This window comes from Dermacentor albipictus, unplaced genomic scaffold, assembly GCF_038994185.2.
Source record: "Dermacentor albipictus isolate Rhodes 1998 colony unplaced genomic scaffold, USDA_Dalb.pri_finalv2 scaffold_11, whole genome shotgun sequence".
NCBI classification, from domain to species: Eukaryota; Metazoa; Arthropoda; class Arachnida; order Ixodida; family Ixodidae; genus Dermacentor; species Dermacentor albipictus.
This window is the reverse complement of record NW_027225565.1, coordinates 9,303,019-9,319,513: the sequence shown is the minus strand read 5'-3', so window position 1 is coordinate 9,319,513 and position 16,495 is coordinate 9,303,019. Positions and strand designations below refer to the sequence as shown.

Genomic DNA, 16,495 nt, shown 5'->3' with positions numbered 1-16,495 from the left:
TTAACACAAGCAGAGGCGTAATATCAGAAGATTTCCTAAACCTGAGCGATGAAGAACTCCTGGAAGGTTTCCAAGAACAAAATGTAATCAAGGTTCAAAGAATAACTCTCCGAAGAAATGACGAACAAATCCCGACCAAACACGTTATACTTACCTTTGGCGCCAGTATTGTACCTACTACACTTGATGCAGGCTATCTTAAGATCAACGTAAGACCCTATATCCCGAACCCGAGGCGGTGTTTCAAGTGCCAGAGATTCGGACATGCATCGCAATCATGCAGAGGTAAATCGACATGTGCAAAGTGTAGTGCCAATGACCATCAATTGGAGAACTGCAACGCTGCTCCACACTGTACAAACTGCAAAGGAGAGCATCCAGCATATTCAAAATCTTGCCCCTGCTGGAAGAAAGAGAAAGAAATAATTGCAATCACAGTGAAAGAGAAGATTTCCTTTTATGAAGCAAGAAAAAAACTAGCACACCTACCTCTAACAACCTACGCCAGTGCGGTGCGGCAGGGGCCAGCACCGCAGTGGTCTCAGGAGTCTACAGGGACCGCAGTCAGTGGCCCAGTAGTAACTCCATCCGTCCCCTTGGTGGCAGCAGCCAGTGCTGCTCCATCATCATCATCATCATCACAGATGGGCCTGCAGACCCCAGTCCCACAGGGCCCCAGGCTAAATCGAACTCCCAGGCCTGAGACGCGCGTCTCGGCGCCCGGTTCTCGATCATCCAGCGCCTCGGAGAAGGTTATGGATGTCGACACCAAAACTCCGGCGTCATCGACGCCAAAACATCAGCGCTCTCTGGAGCGCACTAAGAAAGACAAGCTCACAATAACTACGCGAACAAAGGGACCGGTAACCTGAATGGTTACCGTTCTTCCAATAGTACATTCCCACTAACAAATGTCACCTACACTTACTTAGCACATATATGTAAATTACGATTCTCAATTCTGCCACTATGGCTTTTATCGTGCATTGGAATTGTAGAGGACTGATTTGCAATTTAGGTGACATAAAAGACATAACAAATAACTTTTCGCCAGTTGCATTTTGCCTACAGGAAACAAACTTAGGCCCTAAACACACTCAATTCCCTAAAGGCTTCACCGTTGTCCGAAAGGACCGCGATTGTTCCCACCGGTTGTCAGGTGGAGTGGCTATAGTCGTGCAGGGCGGCACTCCTACCCGAAATGTCTCATTAAATACATCTTTAGAGGCCGTAGCTGTCACCATTCTATCCTACAAAACAATCACCATTTGCTCACTATATATTCCACCCCACACACATTTTACTATCAAAGACTTAGAAAATCTGACAGATCAGTTACCGGAGCCATTTGTCTTGGTAGGAGATTTTAACGCTCATTGTACTGTTTGGGGCAGTGTCAAAACTGACCAAAGAGGGCAACTCGTTGAAGATTTTATTCTGTCAAACGATATGTCTTTTAAACTCAGGCGCGCCGACTTATTTCTCACCGACTTTCCGCACTTTTAGTTGTTTAGATTTAGCTTTTTGTTCACCCCCTCTTTTCACTGATTTTAAATGGGAAGCTCTCGACACATCATATGGTAGCGACCACTTACCCGCACTCATCAAACACCTATCATCACCACAAACCCTACTAACTAGACCACGCCAATGGAAATTACAGCTCGCTGACTGGCAGGTTTTTATGCAGAACGTGAAACTGGAAAATGTCTTTTCGCCAGAGCTCAGTATTGATGAACTTAATAAAAAAATCACTGAAGTCATAATCACAGAGGCAGGAAAGGCGATACCGCAGTCTTCCGGTATTGTGCGCAAAAAGCTAAATCCTTGGTGGACAAGCGAATGTACTAAAGCCAAAAAAGAACAAAATAAGGCCTGGGGAATCCTACGAAGGTACCCCACTTATAACAATCTTCTAAATTTCAAACAGGCCAAAGCCAAAGCGCGATATATTCGAAGAAATGCAGAAAAATTATCATGGCAAAAATACATATCTTCAATCAATAGTACAGTCACATCAAAACGAATGTGGGACCAGGTGAGGAAATTTAGAGGAGAGTACTCATCATACACTATACCACTACTTACATGTCCAGGCACACAAACAACAGTACAGGACCAGGCCAACTTATTAGGTGAACACTTTCATAACATATCCAGCTCAGCAAACTATTCAAGTACATTTTTAAAATATAAAGAATCGGCTGAGAAAGAGAGGCTGCCTACCACTGGGGCTTCAGCTGAAATGTACAATAAACCCCTCACAATACATGAATTGAACAGAGTTCTCTCTGCTGGTAAAAAAACGGCAACAGGTCTTGACCGTGTGCACTACACGATGCTGGCACACCTATCCCAAGCATCGGTAGGGGCACTTCTTAAATTCTTCAATAAAATATGGGAGTCTGGGGTAATGCCCACAGATTGGAAAAAAGCGGTAGTAGTTCCTTTTCTAAAACCTGGTAAACGCGCTACATCCCCTAGCAGCTATAGACCCATCGCACTAACAAGTTGTCTAGCCAAATCTTATGAGAGCATCATAAACATAAGACTCACATTCATCCTAGAAACAAGAAACCTAATAGACAAACACCAGTGCGGATACAAAAAGGGCTGCTCCACCACTGACCATCTCGTGCGACTAGAGCATGAAATACGTGATGCATTTCTTCACAAGCAATACTGCCTTGCTGTTTTCTTTGATTTTGAAAAGGCTTATGATACCACATGGCGATATGGAATTCTGAGAGACCTGGCTGACATGGGAATTTGCGGAAGGATGCTAAATTCTCTATGCGATTTCATGTCAAATCGAACATTTCAAGTACGTCTTGGCACAATACTCTCGCGTACATTCACACAAGAAAATGGCGTTCCACAAGGTTGCATTCTTAGCACGATGCTCTTCATAGTCAAAATGAACTCTGTAAATAAAGTCATCCCACCATCAGTTATGCACTCAATATATGTGGACGATTTGCAAATAGCTTGCCGCACCTCAAACCTACCCACCTGCGAACGACAACTACAAATAGTAACAATAAATAATCTTACACAATGGGCTGATAAAAATGGTTTCCTGTTCTCAACACACAAAACTGTCACAGTTCTCTTTTCGCAGAAGCGAGGGTTACACTGCACTCCAGGTCTCGCTTTACATGGTACAACGCTGCCCGTCAAAGAACACTATAAATTTCTAGGCGTAACGTTTGACACTAAACTGAACTTCCTGTCCCACATTAACGCAACTAAAATTAAAGCAAATAAAGCGCTAAATATCCTTAAGGTTTTATCACGTAAGCACTGGGGATCTGACCGAACATGTCTATTACGTATATACCGGTCCCTTGTACGTAGCATCCTCGACTATGGTAGTGTAGTTTATGGTGCAGCTAGGCAGTCCTACATTAAGCGACTTGATCCGGTTCACAATCTTGGCCTACGACTGGCGAGTGGTGCCTACAGGACATCGCCTGTACAAAGTTTATACGTTGACGCTAATGAGCCTTCATTACAGCACCGCAGAGCACAACTTACACTCTATGTACTAAGAATTCGGTCATCACCACAACATATATGCTACAACATCGTAACACAGTGCCAATCATGAATACACTACACAAATAAACCAAACATGATTCGGCCACTCATCTTAAGACACGAACAATATTGTCAGACCTATGATGTTCCTCCCGAAGCCCTGCAGGTTGCCGAAAGGCCACCAAGATTGCCCCCGTGGTGTAATTTTACACAGCTGTGTGACTGGACGTTAACACATATAAAGAAAAAAGACATTCCACAAGAGCATGTAATACAAGAGTTCCGAGCTATCCAAGAAAAATATAAAAATTACTCAGAATTTTACACTGACGGCTCTAAAACACAAGAATACGTAGGTGTCGGGATCGTAACAAAAAATTGGAAAAATAGCATTCGTATAAATAATTTTTCTTCAGTCTTTACCGACGAAGTTTATGCGATATGGATGGCAGTTAAGAAAATTACTTCCGACAAGCAGAAGAATGCTATTATTTATACCGACTCGTTAAGTGCCCTAAGAGCCCTTAACTTAAACTCCGCGTCTGAACCTCTGCTAGGCGATATCTTAAACATAGTGTTTAACAAGAAATACGAAGGAACCATACGATTCTGCTGGGTCCCAAGCCATGTTGGGATAGCAGGGAATGAAGCTGCAGATAAAAGCGCATCCATGGCAGCGCACAAAAGCATCACACACATAACACTTCCATACAAAGACAGCATCAGAGCGGTTCGTAAGGCCCTAGCATCAAAATGGCAACAAGAATGGAACTCGTGCGTGAATAACAAGTTACACATAACTAAACCCCTGCTTCGCAAGTGGAAATCATGCACTCGCCAAGAACGGTTCTATGAGGTAATGTTATGTCGACTTCGAATTGGACACACGCATCTAACACACAATTTTTTACTTCGAAACGAAAGTCCACCAACATGCGAGAAATGTCACGAAATGCTCACAGTAACCCACATCATTATATCATGCCCACACACTGAAACACAGAGACGGAAACATTTCAAAAATTTGTATCACTTACATATACCTCTGCACCCTGCTTTAATATTGGGCGATGACCCACTAGTGCCATTGACTAACCTGTTCCAGTTTCTAGGTGAAACCAATTATCTACATCGACTTTAAGGTGACAGAGCTATAACTCCCTTAACATTAGATCTTATACTGTCCTGTGACTGGTGCAGCATGGCCTTAGTCGCTTTTGCGCCATTAAACCCGAATTAACTAACAGCTGACACTTATAATTCTCATGGAAAAATTATATATGTGCTTGCGCTTACAAATTTCTGAGCTGTTTCACACAAGACATTTGTGTGAGACTTTTCTTAAAAATGCATACTGTACAAATAAATTTCGCTAACCTAAAGTTCAAGCACCCCCTCAGGAAGGAGAAGATGCCTTTTCCTAGTTTGGTGAATTGAAAAGCTGTATGGTGTATGACTAGTGTCTGAAATGTGTCTGATTAGTGGTGATGCTGCTGCACCTTGGCATCCCATTCTTTCTAGTTGCTCCTGCCATTCTGAAGTCCTGTATCCATGTAGCTTTTGTCTATTATTTTCAGTTTGTACTTTTTCCGTAATAGGTGGAGTATTCTTTTTTTTTATCTGAAAAATCATTCATTTGTGTGTGAGAGAGGATGCACATGCATCATTTTTATTCATATGAAAGCTTGGTGCCCTCCCTCTCTCTCTGTCTCTCTCTCTCTCTCCTTTGTTTTCATGCAAGCTTACTGGTTTTATCAGGGATATGTACAATACATTGTGTCAATTAAATGTATTATGCGTTTTATGTTGTTTCTTTCATAGAAACTGAAGCTGCTACATTTGTAGCTCACTGTGCATATAGTAGGTATCCAGAAATACAACCACACATTCCAACCATGAAATTCTGCAGTGGGCTTAATTTGCCGCAAGCTCTCCAATAAAGAAAACAGGTTATGCTAAAGAACGTGTTTACTTGCCATCTCAAACGGGTTTTGGTAACAAAAAGTGGGGATCAAAATGGAAACCGGTGGGCTTTTTGCAAAGCCATGATCAAAGGAAACCTTTACTTTAACTTTAATTCTTATTGATATCATCCCTCTAGTACATTTGTGGTTAAGCGGTGTGTTGTATTATATGCCAATTCTGAGCGATGTGTATGCTGCTTCCATTGTACAAAATTCTCACTTAAATTAGAATTAGCATGCTTTCATTTTTTAAGATAGCCTATCTTTAACATGCCTACCTTGCCACCTTCCTTAATAATAGCTACAATTTTAAAAATTGCATGTTCTAGATCCAGAGCAAATAAGCTGTGTGCATATGTCACACTGCACTCGTATCTTGTTTTTTAGTCAGCTCTCGCCGAGAATTGAAGTTTCGAAAACGATTTAAGATATCTTCTTTTTTATTTATCAGTCATCCTTAAAAAAAGGTGCCCAACTATGCTCATTTTTGCACCCATGTCTAATAGAGCCCTACCGAAGCGGCAGACTCGTTCGGTGTCAAAGGGTGCCAAGAAGCGCAGTTCAGCAAAGAAAATTGTAACTGTGCAAGATGAAAGATCATCCACAACGTCGGAGGACCCCGAGAAGGAAAATGCTGTCGTGCAGCTCAAATCTGCGGCAAAGGCTACCAGGGCCGCCAACAAAAAAGTGGTATTTGGAGTTAGGGTAGATGCAGCTACGCCTCTTGCAAAGCCAAGCCCCCGTCAAGTAAGTAATGTCTAATTTTGTTTATTTCGTTTCATGGTATGGAGGCCTTCATAATAAGTAAGGCGCTGTATAAACTGGGCACGCGCTATTGAAGGTGTCGTATGCTGCTTGATGGTTTGTTGTTAAATATTTCTACTTCAGCTATTACAGCCTGGCTCAGTGAAGTACAGTAGACTTCTGTTAATTCGACTCCGGCTAATTGAATTTTTCGGTTGACTCGACCCTGACCTTAAGTCCTGGTCGTTGCCCGTCCATTTCTATGGCCCAAGCTTTCTTTATTTTGATCCTAAAATTGGCCTTTGCCAGAGAATTCAGATTTGACCAGTCAGCACACATGTGCCTGGCCCCTGTGGTGACCCCTTTAATCGCAGCATCTGTCTCAGCGAAGCTTGGACAGTGAATGCGTTGAAGACACATCATCTCCTGCTGAAAGCACCTATTTTCAGCTTGCTGTAGGAGGATTTTCAAGCAATAACCATAATTCACAATGTCTGATCATGGTATTTAGTCAATTCTAACGCATGCTTTTTTCAAGCAATAGCCATAACTCACGATGTCTGATCACGGTATTTAGCCAACCCTAACGTGTGCCTTTTTTCAAGAAAATTGTCTCCGGGGTGCAATAGGACATGTCGTATGGCTTTGCAGCATAACAAGGCCGTATTGCGGCAAAGCTTAGTTTAGAAAAGTCGGCCACCCACGTGTAACACATTAGACCGTTGCTTATTTTTCTTGCTAAATATTGGATGTGCATTAGAGTTCTACCTTTTGGTGAGTTTTATGTCATCTCTGCATTAGTTTTCTGCTTTGGACACACAGAAAGTGGCCATGCATTTAATTCGGGGGTATGTTAGAATAGGGCAACTACTGCACATTGAGTCAGTGGTGTGTTCTGGCAGGTTTATTTTCCTGCATCTTGTTTAATTCGACCCACAGGATAATTCAGTCCACTTTGTCAGTCCCATCAGGCTTGATTTAATGCAAGTTCACTGCGACACATGTTTTCAGTTGTAGAAATGCTACCATGCCCTTCTTGCATGCAGAAGTATGGCACTTAGTCGCTGTAATAGCTTAGTTGGTAAAGCACCACATGCATAATGTGAAAATGAGCAATTTGGCTTTCACCTGTGGCAAGTTGTCTTATCGTCCACTTCGATTTCCTTTATTGCTCATTATTTCTGCGGTTTAATTAGTAATAGTTAACTTCCCACATGTTTTCCCTGGCTTCATTGTTTGCTTCTATAGTTGCAAACAGCTGTAATGTTTTAGCTGCTCAGAAACTTGTCGCATAGCAAGGGCATTGACTTTGACAGCCTAGATTCTCTGAGGTAGCATGCAAAGGATTATTTTCCAGTTGTGTGCTTATCTTATGCCCATGTACTACACAATGCTTGGGGTTCAAAGAATGTTCCGCATTCACTGTCATGGCTATGATATGGGCACTGGCTAACAATCCTAGGGATAATGTTTACACATGTATAAAGCCCTAGAAATTGGATGGGAGAATGGCCACCACAGCAGCTTAATTGGTAAAGCACCACACACATGATGCAGAGGATGTGGGTCTGGCTTCCACTTGTGGCAAGTTGTATTTTTGTTTACATTTATTTCGCTTTTCCTCATTATTTCTACATTTTATTTAATAAGTTATAATTGCCTTCTCTGGCTTCATGGTCTTTTTGCTTATATATGGTCGTAACGAATGAAAAGAAAAAGACAGCTACTCATATTCTCTTCTCATTAAGTGTGAAACTTGAGAAACCAGAGATATGTTAATTTGACTGAAGTTGTCTCTCAATGCCTGTCTGGGCATCATTGAGATTATCGTGACGCCGTGACACATAGCAAAATTTGCTGATATCGTATAGCACTAAGACCAGGTGTGGTGACGTTACTCACTTAAAGAAAATAATAGTAATAATGATAAACAAGAGTGCTGTGCCCGTGTTTCTCCAGGCTGTGCTTGTATGTGGTAGCTGCTGCAATCATGGATATAGAGCGAACCACTGTATCATGTCATGGGTTGTGTCCCGAGTACTGTAAGTGGTTCGTAAAAACAAACATAGTAAATCATTAGAGTATTGTAGCACTTGACAGTAATTTTTCTAAGCTTTAAAGGGCTTGGACGTTCCCTTAGCGAAAAAAAAAATGCGAGTCTGAAATGTCAGTATTCTTTTGAGCAATCTTTTAACATGTGTGTTACGATAGATACACATATTCTGTGGCAGATCCAACAGATTAGGGCAGACGCTCTAAATTGTGCATGACCTAATCTAGACTTGCCATGTACTGTGCCACGTTTTTCTTTTTTTTCCCTCTCCCTTAAATGAACTACGCTTTTCAGTTACCACACATTCAGTTTTGGTTCTACTCCCCTTTATTAACTTGTCATGCCTGCAACATCAGTTGTGCTTAGCCATGCCTGTAGCTTAATGCATCATTGTAGCACTATAGCGCTGCCTCTTAAAGCTGCAAATTAAACATGATTGGTTTAGTGTGGTAGGCAGAACATTTCAAAAACATTGTCTTGACACCAGTATCCCGATTTGTATAGTAACTTATGGTAAAGTGATGCGACTGCTTAGCCGTTACGAGAGAAGTGGGTCTCTGTGCTCCTTTATCTACCACACAGATGCATGCTTCATCGGAACCCATTACTGAAGAGAAGAAGCCTGTGACTCGAGCAAGTCTGAGTACACCAGTCGTGCCTTCACCACCTAAAATTGCATCAAAGCATAGTAGTGAAGAGGAAACGCCTGCTATCACATGTGTGGATGTCACACCATTGCGTCTGCCTGTCAAAGAGATCCCTGTCAGGAGGTTGTCTAGTGTGTCTCCACCAGAGCGCAATGGACAATCCTCAACATTGCGTTCCAGCTCTCCCGCCTCAAAACCTCCCGCCGAAACAGAGCTTGCCGCCACATCGCCAGCGGCTTCCCCAGGTGCAAAGAACTCGGCTCCCATTGCACCTGGAGCCGGGGTGGCGAAAGAAAGGCGCATTACGAGGGCGTCAGCTTCTGCTGCTGCAGCACTCATCGCAGTTTCAGAGAAAAGCTCAAAGGGAACACCTGCTGGCATTCAGGCGGCCGGTCGCTCGTATGAGGTGTCATCGGCAGCAGAATCTGGCTCTGACGATGAGGAATGGGTGGAGTCGCCTACCACGCCGAAGTGTGCTCGTCTCCTCCCTCAAACCTCTCACGCTGGGGCACATGTGAAAAAGGTAAGTATCAGACAGCACGGCCACATGGAGCCGAGCACACAGAAAGTCATCTAAATTTTAATAGAGTGTTGACACATAACATATTAACACAAATCTAACAGGCACCTTTAAAAAAAAAATGGGTTAAAAAGTTGATTGCACATTAGTTGGATTCAAAACAAGAATCACGTATAGGGCGGCCAGTGTTTCTGGCGTTGTGCCAAGCTTGCTACCTGTGCACAGTGCCAAGAGAGCTTTCCATCACATACTTCAACAAGTCTTATGCAGAGTCCCATAAAATCTCTTGAAAGTGTTAGCAGTATCTGTGAAAGTGATTGCTCGAGAGTACTGCCCTTGTGTGCTAGGTATCTGTGGCCAGTGAAGATTAAATGGCGATAGCAGCGCACCACTTCTATTATAAAAAGTTATTTTAAAATATAGTTTTCCTTCTGTGACGATAGGTTCTGCACATCTCATTTTATTATGATCCTGGAAGTGGAGGGCATGCTATATTTTTCTATGATAAATTTGGCGCATGTTACATATAGGCTTACATTTATTTATCTTTATTTTAAGCATGCAAAAATTTATTCCTTGTTATACAGTATTAGGGACGTGCTAGAACTGTGAAAGTACAGTATTTTCAAAGTTGCAGAAACACATTGTGTCCTCCTCGCATGTAAAATGATCAGACTTGACACGTACAAAGGTTAGAAAACATTCTAATTTGATACTGAAATTGATCTTTAAACACTGCTCTAATATCGTCAACGTTTTTGTAACGTCAGAGCACAAAGCAATGTTTGCTGGTGCTGCCTAGCAGTAAGGCTAAGTGTGACGACATTGCTCCTACAAATATACAAGTGCTGCACATGTGTTTCCCCCCTCTGTGCTCGTGAGTAACAGCTGCGGTTATTGAAACAACGAAGTGAGCCAGGGTTTCATATTGCCTCCTGGGTGCCGAAATTGAAAAGGGTTTCTAGAAACAAGTATAATAGTAAATTGTTTTCAGTGTTCTGATGCTTGCCATTATTTTTCTGGGATTCAGAAAATTGAACCTCCTAAATAACTTGCAAAAAGAAAAAAAATTCTTCCTCTGATTGTTCAACACTGCACATTATCCTAAAGTGGCAGCATTTGAACTGCTCTTGGCATCGCTCACAGGATATGTGCATTGCGATGAGCGTGCCCTTGTAGACCACCTAAATAACACACTAAGTGAAGGAAACTTGATAGTGATATTATATAACGTACAGCGATAACATACAGCGTATGTTGCATATATACAGTCAAAGCAATGAAAGTCTCGGAATGACTACTACAAATTCTAATTTAACGTATCTTCATCAGTATAGTGCATCGCAACATTGCTTGAATACTTATCGCATTACTGTCGATAGTCATCGGGAGATAAGTTAGGTTGGAATTTTTTTCAGAAAATCACCAGTACGTCCTCAATTTTTTTTATGGCCGATTTATTGTGAACAGATTTCATTATTGCAATACCAGCAGCTTACTGTCAATTATATTATGTGCTTGAGTTTCAGATAAGCAAAGCCATAAAAACAGTCTATATGAAGCACAATATATTTCTTGGAACGGAAGTTGGGCACACTTTTTTTGTTGTTCGGGATGCGATGCTTTATTGCTGGCACGGAGAGAAAAAGAAATCGCAGAGGCACTGGTGGCAAAGCGTTTTTGCCGAGCCACATGTTTACAAGAGAAGTCACCAGAGGCTCTGAAGAATTATCCTTACCATCGTCAATACTAAGCTGAAGCTGCAAACATGGCTGAGCTTTCCAGCTTAAAATGTTGTCTTTGAGATAAAGAAATGTCCAGAAACACCACAATTGTGGCATTGAGAAAGGTGGCCATCATCACTTTGCGCCACCATTTTTAATGCAGTGGAGCCAGACTTATATTTAATTTCTGTCAATGGCACCTGTAAAGATCAGCCTTCTGGGAAACTGGTACCATTTAATAGCGCAGCGCTCACACCACAATGATGAAACAATTGCCATTTATGTGTGGCTGTCAGTAGATGAAAGAAGATCCCTGGACAAGTGTTACTTCTCACTGGCATATTTTGGAGAAAATGCCTGAATGAGTGAGTCTTGTCCTTGGCACAGAGGGTTAACCTTTGACTAGAGTATTTGTTTTCAAATTTGTTCTACCCGAATGATTGAACTTCATTATGTTCTCTTTGAAAGCTCGAAGCGAAAGCAACGGAAACTTTCTATATTAGGTGACTTAGCTTATCAGAATGAACAAAAGTGTTGCACTTCAAAGCAAAAGGTTTACTGTACTACCTACTCCTTTTCTTTTTTTTTGTTACTTCAACAGGTTGAGCATAATGCATTTATAATGTCTGATTCCAGGACACTGTTCTCAGTCAGTCAAGAACTTTATTGAGGTCCTGAGGGGTCTAAGCCGTTGGAGATCTCACGCGGCGAGCTCCTTGGGCCGAAACCGTAGGCGACGCCCAAGTCGGGACGGGAACGTGGTGACGCTCCGCCAGTTCTTGGGCCCTCTGGACGGCCTTGAATTGCAGTTTGAGGTCCGGGCTTTTGAGGGCTTCTTCCCATTCACGCTCACTGGAGAGAGGGCCCTCTGGTAACGCGGTACATTGCCAAAGCATGTGCGAGAGTGAGCAGTAGGGTTCTGGGCAGTCTGGGCAATTTGCCGGGATTTCTGAATTGTAGTGGCTTAATAGGCCTCGTGATGGATACGAGGCCGTTTGCAGCATTCGAAACGCGGCCGCCTGCGCGCGCTCGAGTTTGGCGTGCGGGAGCGGGTATTTCATTCTGCCTTTTCGATAGTGTGAGGTGATTTCTTGGTATGTGAGTAGCGGGTCATTAAACTGAATGTCCAGCCCCTCGGAGGCCGTGGGACCGTCGCGGCGGGCAAGTTCTCGCGCACGGTCATGGGCCGTTTCATTGAGGTTGGGTTTTTGCGGGTGGATGTCCTTCCCCATGTGAGCGGGGAACCAGGAGAGGCACCGTTTGCACTCGTTTGAGCTCGCTAGTAATATATGCGCTACCTCTTTCGGTACATTGCCGCTTTCGTAAGCCCGAATTGCAGCACGCGAATCCGTGAGGACATGGGTAAATGTGGGGTCTGCCATGGCGATGGCTACGGCTATCTGTTCGGCTTTAGCGCTAGTGGTCGATTTAACCGATGCCGATGACCGTAACGTTCCGTTGCCGTCCACAACTGCTATCGTGAAAGTTGATGTATTGCCGTACTGGGCCGCGTCAACAAATGCGGTGGCTTCACGATCCGCGTCTGTGCGGTCGAGAATCGCGCGGGCGCGGGCCCGACGCCTACCCACGTTGTATAGTGGGTGGACGTTTCTGGGAAACGGTGAGACTCTGTAGTTGTCTCTAATTTCACTCGGTAGGGTAACAGCGTGCTCGAGATAGGGAGATGGGGAGACATTAGCTTCGCTTAAAATTAGTCTACCGGCTTTGGACGAGGATAGGCGGAGTATCTGCGCCATAGTCTGAGCCTCGATCACTTCGTCGATGTTGTTGTGCATGCCTAGCTGATCAACCTTTGCTGTACTTGCTCTTTGTGGAATGCCCAAGACCTGTTTGATGCTCTTGCGCATAAGTGTGTTTAGTTTCGTCTTTTCTGTTTTCGTCCAGTTGTGGGCAGAGGCGACGTAATTAATATGGCTCATAAGGAACGCGTGGTATACGCGCAGTAGGTTATCTTCGCAGAGACCCTTCCTGCGCCCTGAGACTCTGTGGATGAGTCTGATCATATTTTCGGTTTTGGCGGTTAAGTGTTTGATCGAGTGTGCGTGGCATTCGGTGGCTTCGATTAGAAGCCCAAGAATGCGAATGTGGTCGACTCGCGGAATCTGTTGGCCGTCTCTTGTATGTAGTGCGATCGGAAGTTCGTCTAGAGGAGTTAGGTATCGGACTCCTTGGCAAGACTTGCGATATAGTAAGAGTTCCGATTTCTTGGAAGATAGCTTCATTCCTGTCTCTAGTAGGTACTCCTCCGTGGCATCTAGGGCAGACTGTAATGCCTGCTCCATGTCTGCCAGGGAGCCTCCCGGGCTCCAGATGGTGATGTCATCTGCATATAGAGCGAAATTTACGTTCGGGATGTCTCGTAGTTTGTCTGCGAGTCCCTTCATCACTATGTTAAAGAGTAATGGAGAGATGACTGAGCCTTGCGGTGTTCCGACGGAACCCAGCGTGTAGCAGTCCGACTTAAGTTGTGAGACTCGCAGTCGCGCTTCTCTGTCTTTTAGGAAGGAGCGCACGTACTCCTGAAATCTCTGGCCAAGGCCGAGGCCTGCCACAGACTCCAATATGAAGCGGTGCGAGACGGTGTCGAATGCTCTCGTGATATCGAGGGCGAGGATGCCTCGAACGTCTCTTGTTTTAACGTCAAAGACCTGTCTTTTTAGGAGCAACATGACATCTTGCGTGGAAAGGTGGGGTCGAAACCCTACCATGTTGTGTGGGAGGAGTTCGTGTTCCTCAATGTAGCGTGACACTCGGTTTTGAATGACGTGCTCGGCTACTTTACCCACGCATGAGGTAAGAGAGATAGGGCGTAAATTGTCGAGGTTAAGTGGTTTGCCGGGTTTTGGGATAAGGACCACCGTGGCCGTGCGCCATTGCGTTGGTACCTCTCCTGTTTCCCACACGTGGTTAATGTCTTTGAGGAGTAGTGTAATGGCCTGGTCGTCTAAGTTACGTAACATTCGGTTGGTTACCCCGTCGGGTCCTGAGGCCGACCTGCTGTTGAGGTTGTGTAGCGCCTCTCGAACTTCTGCTTCCGTGAAGGCAGCGTCTAGTTCGGGAGTGGTGTCGCACTTTATGCTCGGGTAATCGTTGGGGTGAGCGTCGCCTAATGGAAGGTAACGTTTGGCGATTTCTGCCAGGAAGGACTCTTCTGTTCCCCCTTTCGCTTTATGTAAGTGTAAAAGTCGGTCTAGCGCGTGGCTGTGATTGTCCTTTGTTTGGCTGTCGTCTAACATGCGTTTCAGGAGGTTCCACTTACCTCCGGTCCGCATGCAGCCGTCGACCGCCGAACATAGTTCCTGCCATTGGAGTCTTGTGAGCTCCGTACAGTATTGTTCGATATCTCGGTTGAGTATCGCGATGCATTTGCGCAGGCGTCTGTTGAGACGTTGTTTTCGCCATCGCGCAAGTATCGAGGCCTTGGCCTCGAGTAAGTGTGCGAGGTGAGGGTCAACCCTTGGGACCTCCAATTCCGTTTGTATGGTTTTCGTGGCTCTAGCTACTTCGCCCTTTATCGCAGAGAGGAGCTCTGCGAAGGAATCGTACGTGTTCGTGTGTTCCTTCCGTAACTGGCGGAAGCTATCCCAGTCTGTAAGGGTGAAAGACCGGGGTGGGGCCGCCGTGTTTGGTATTTCTGTGCGTATGACGAAGTGATCGCTGCCCAGGTTCTCTTGTGTATTCGTCCATGTGTAGTTTGCTACATTTCGGAGTAGCGTGAGGTCCGGCGTAGTATCGCGTTGTGTCGACGTACCCAATCTGGTGGGGAACCTGTGGTCCGTCACCAGGGTGAGGGACAGGTCGTCGATCGCGCGCGAGAGGTTGTTGCCGCTAGGCTTGATTGTGGGGTAACCCCCACGACGGGTGGGGGGCGTTGAAGTCCCCTGCGATAATGAGCGGTGAGTTTCGTGCCAATGATGTGGCTTTAGTAAGGATCGCATGGAAAGATTGTTTGTAGTGCGCGGGGGAGCTGTAGACGTTTAGTACAAAAATGCTTTGTTTTAGGAGTCGGTTAGGTACGAGCTCGATTAGGATCGCCTCGATGCGACTGTTTTTCGGAAGGACGTTATGAACGATATGCGCGAATTTTCTATTAACGAGCGTGGCGATGCCTCTCCTGGTGTTCCCTCCTTTTTGGGAGACGGGGCTGTACCCTGAGAGCGTGAGGGTTTCACATAGGGTTTCTTGTAATAGTATTACGTGCGGCTTTTTGGGTTGAATTTTGAGGTACTGTTGCAGCGAGGATTTGCGTTTCGCGTAGCTAGCGCAATTCCACTGCCAAATTTCTAAGGTGTCCCGTGTCGTGTTAGCCATGATGGTTTTGCGGGGGATTTATTGGTGACGAGGTCGTCGTGTCCATCTGTTGTGGCTGACTAGCTTTGTTTTTAATTTTTATGGTGACTTTATTTTCGACCACCTCTACACGATTCGTTAGGATACGAATACTTTCTAGGTTCTCTCGCGTGAGGCGCAGAATTTCGCCTAGGGTGTCTTGCGGTGCATTACTCTCTTCTTCCGTCTCTGGGAGCGGAGGGGGCTTGCGTTTGGCTGTGCTAACTTTTACGTTTGTCTCCTGGGGTGGTGCTTGTTTGGGAGCTTTAAGGTTTTGAATCTGCTGTTTTGCGTCATTAAGCTGCGCTGTAAGCACTTGTATGGTGGCCCGGAGACCCGCTAGTTCCTGTCGTAGGGCTGTGACTATCTCGCTCTCATGCTCGGGCAATGAAGACCGCGTTACCTGTCTGGTAGATGAAACGTCCCATTGCTGCTGCTGGTGATGTCTCCCTCGTACTTGGTCGGCCCACGTCAGTTCCGTGGGGCCGGATGTAGGGCGCCCCCTGGAGCAGGACCGGCTGCTGCGTAGGGCGCTGCGGCGCTCGGGTGTCGGCGTGATCGAGCGACTCCTTGTGGTCGCTACGGGAATACCCGAGGTGGCGGCAGAGTCCCTGTGACTGGCGCCGCTTGGTCCTTGGGAGCGGCTACGGCCGCGTCGGTTGCGTCTGCGGCGGCGTCTCTGTCGAACGATGTAAGGGACCTGAAACTTGCGCTTGCAGTCCTTGTCGGCGGTGGGGTGCGGTCCGCCGCACAGGGTGCAGTGAGGGGAACACTGGTGATCTTCCGCTGGAGTTTTGATGCCACACTTCCGGCACCACGTCGTACTGGGGTTAGGGCAGACATCCGCGCGGTGACCGATGTTGCCACAGTTGTAGCAAACTTCTGTGTGTCTGCGAAAGAGTGTGCATCGAACAATGCTTGCTCCGCAGTAGATGTAATTTGGTACTTGCATT

The 16,495-nt window shown here is 45.2% G+C and overlaps 1 protein-coding gene across 2 annotated transcripts in view; it reads left to right on the top strand.

Annotated features, from left to right (window-relative positions):
• Positions 1-16,495, top strand: part of LOC139051258 (inner centromere protein-like) — a 100,042-nt gene that overhangs the window by 31,161 nt on the left and 52,386 nt on the right. For both annotated transcript variants that reach the window (XM_070528261.1, XM_070528262.1), the window contains 2 exons: positions 6,011-6,251; positions 8,884-9,471. In XM_070528261.1, coding sequence (XP_070384362.1) covers positions 6,011-6,251; positions 8,884-9,471 — 829 coding nt within the window. The remainder of the gene's footprint in view (positions 1-6,010; positions 6,252-8,883; positions 9,472-16,495) is intronic.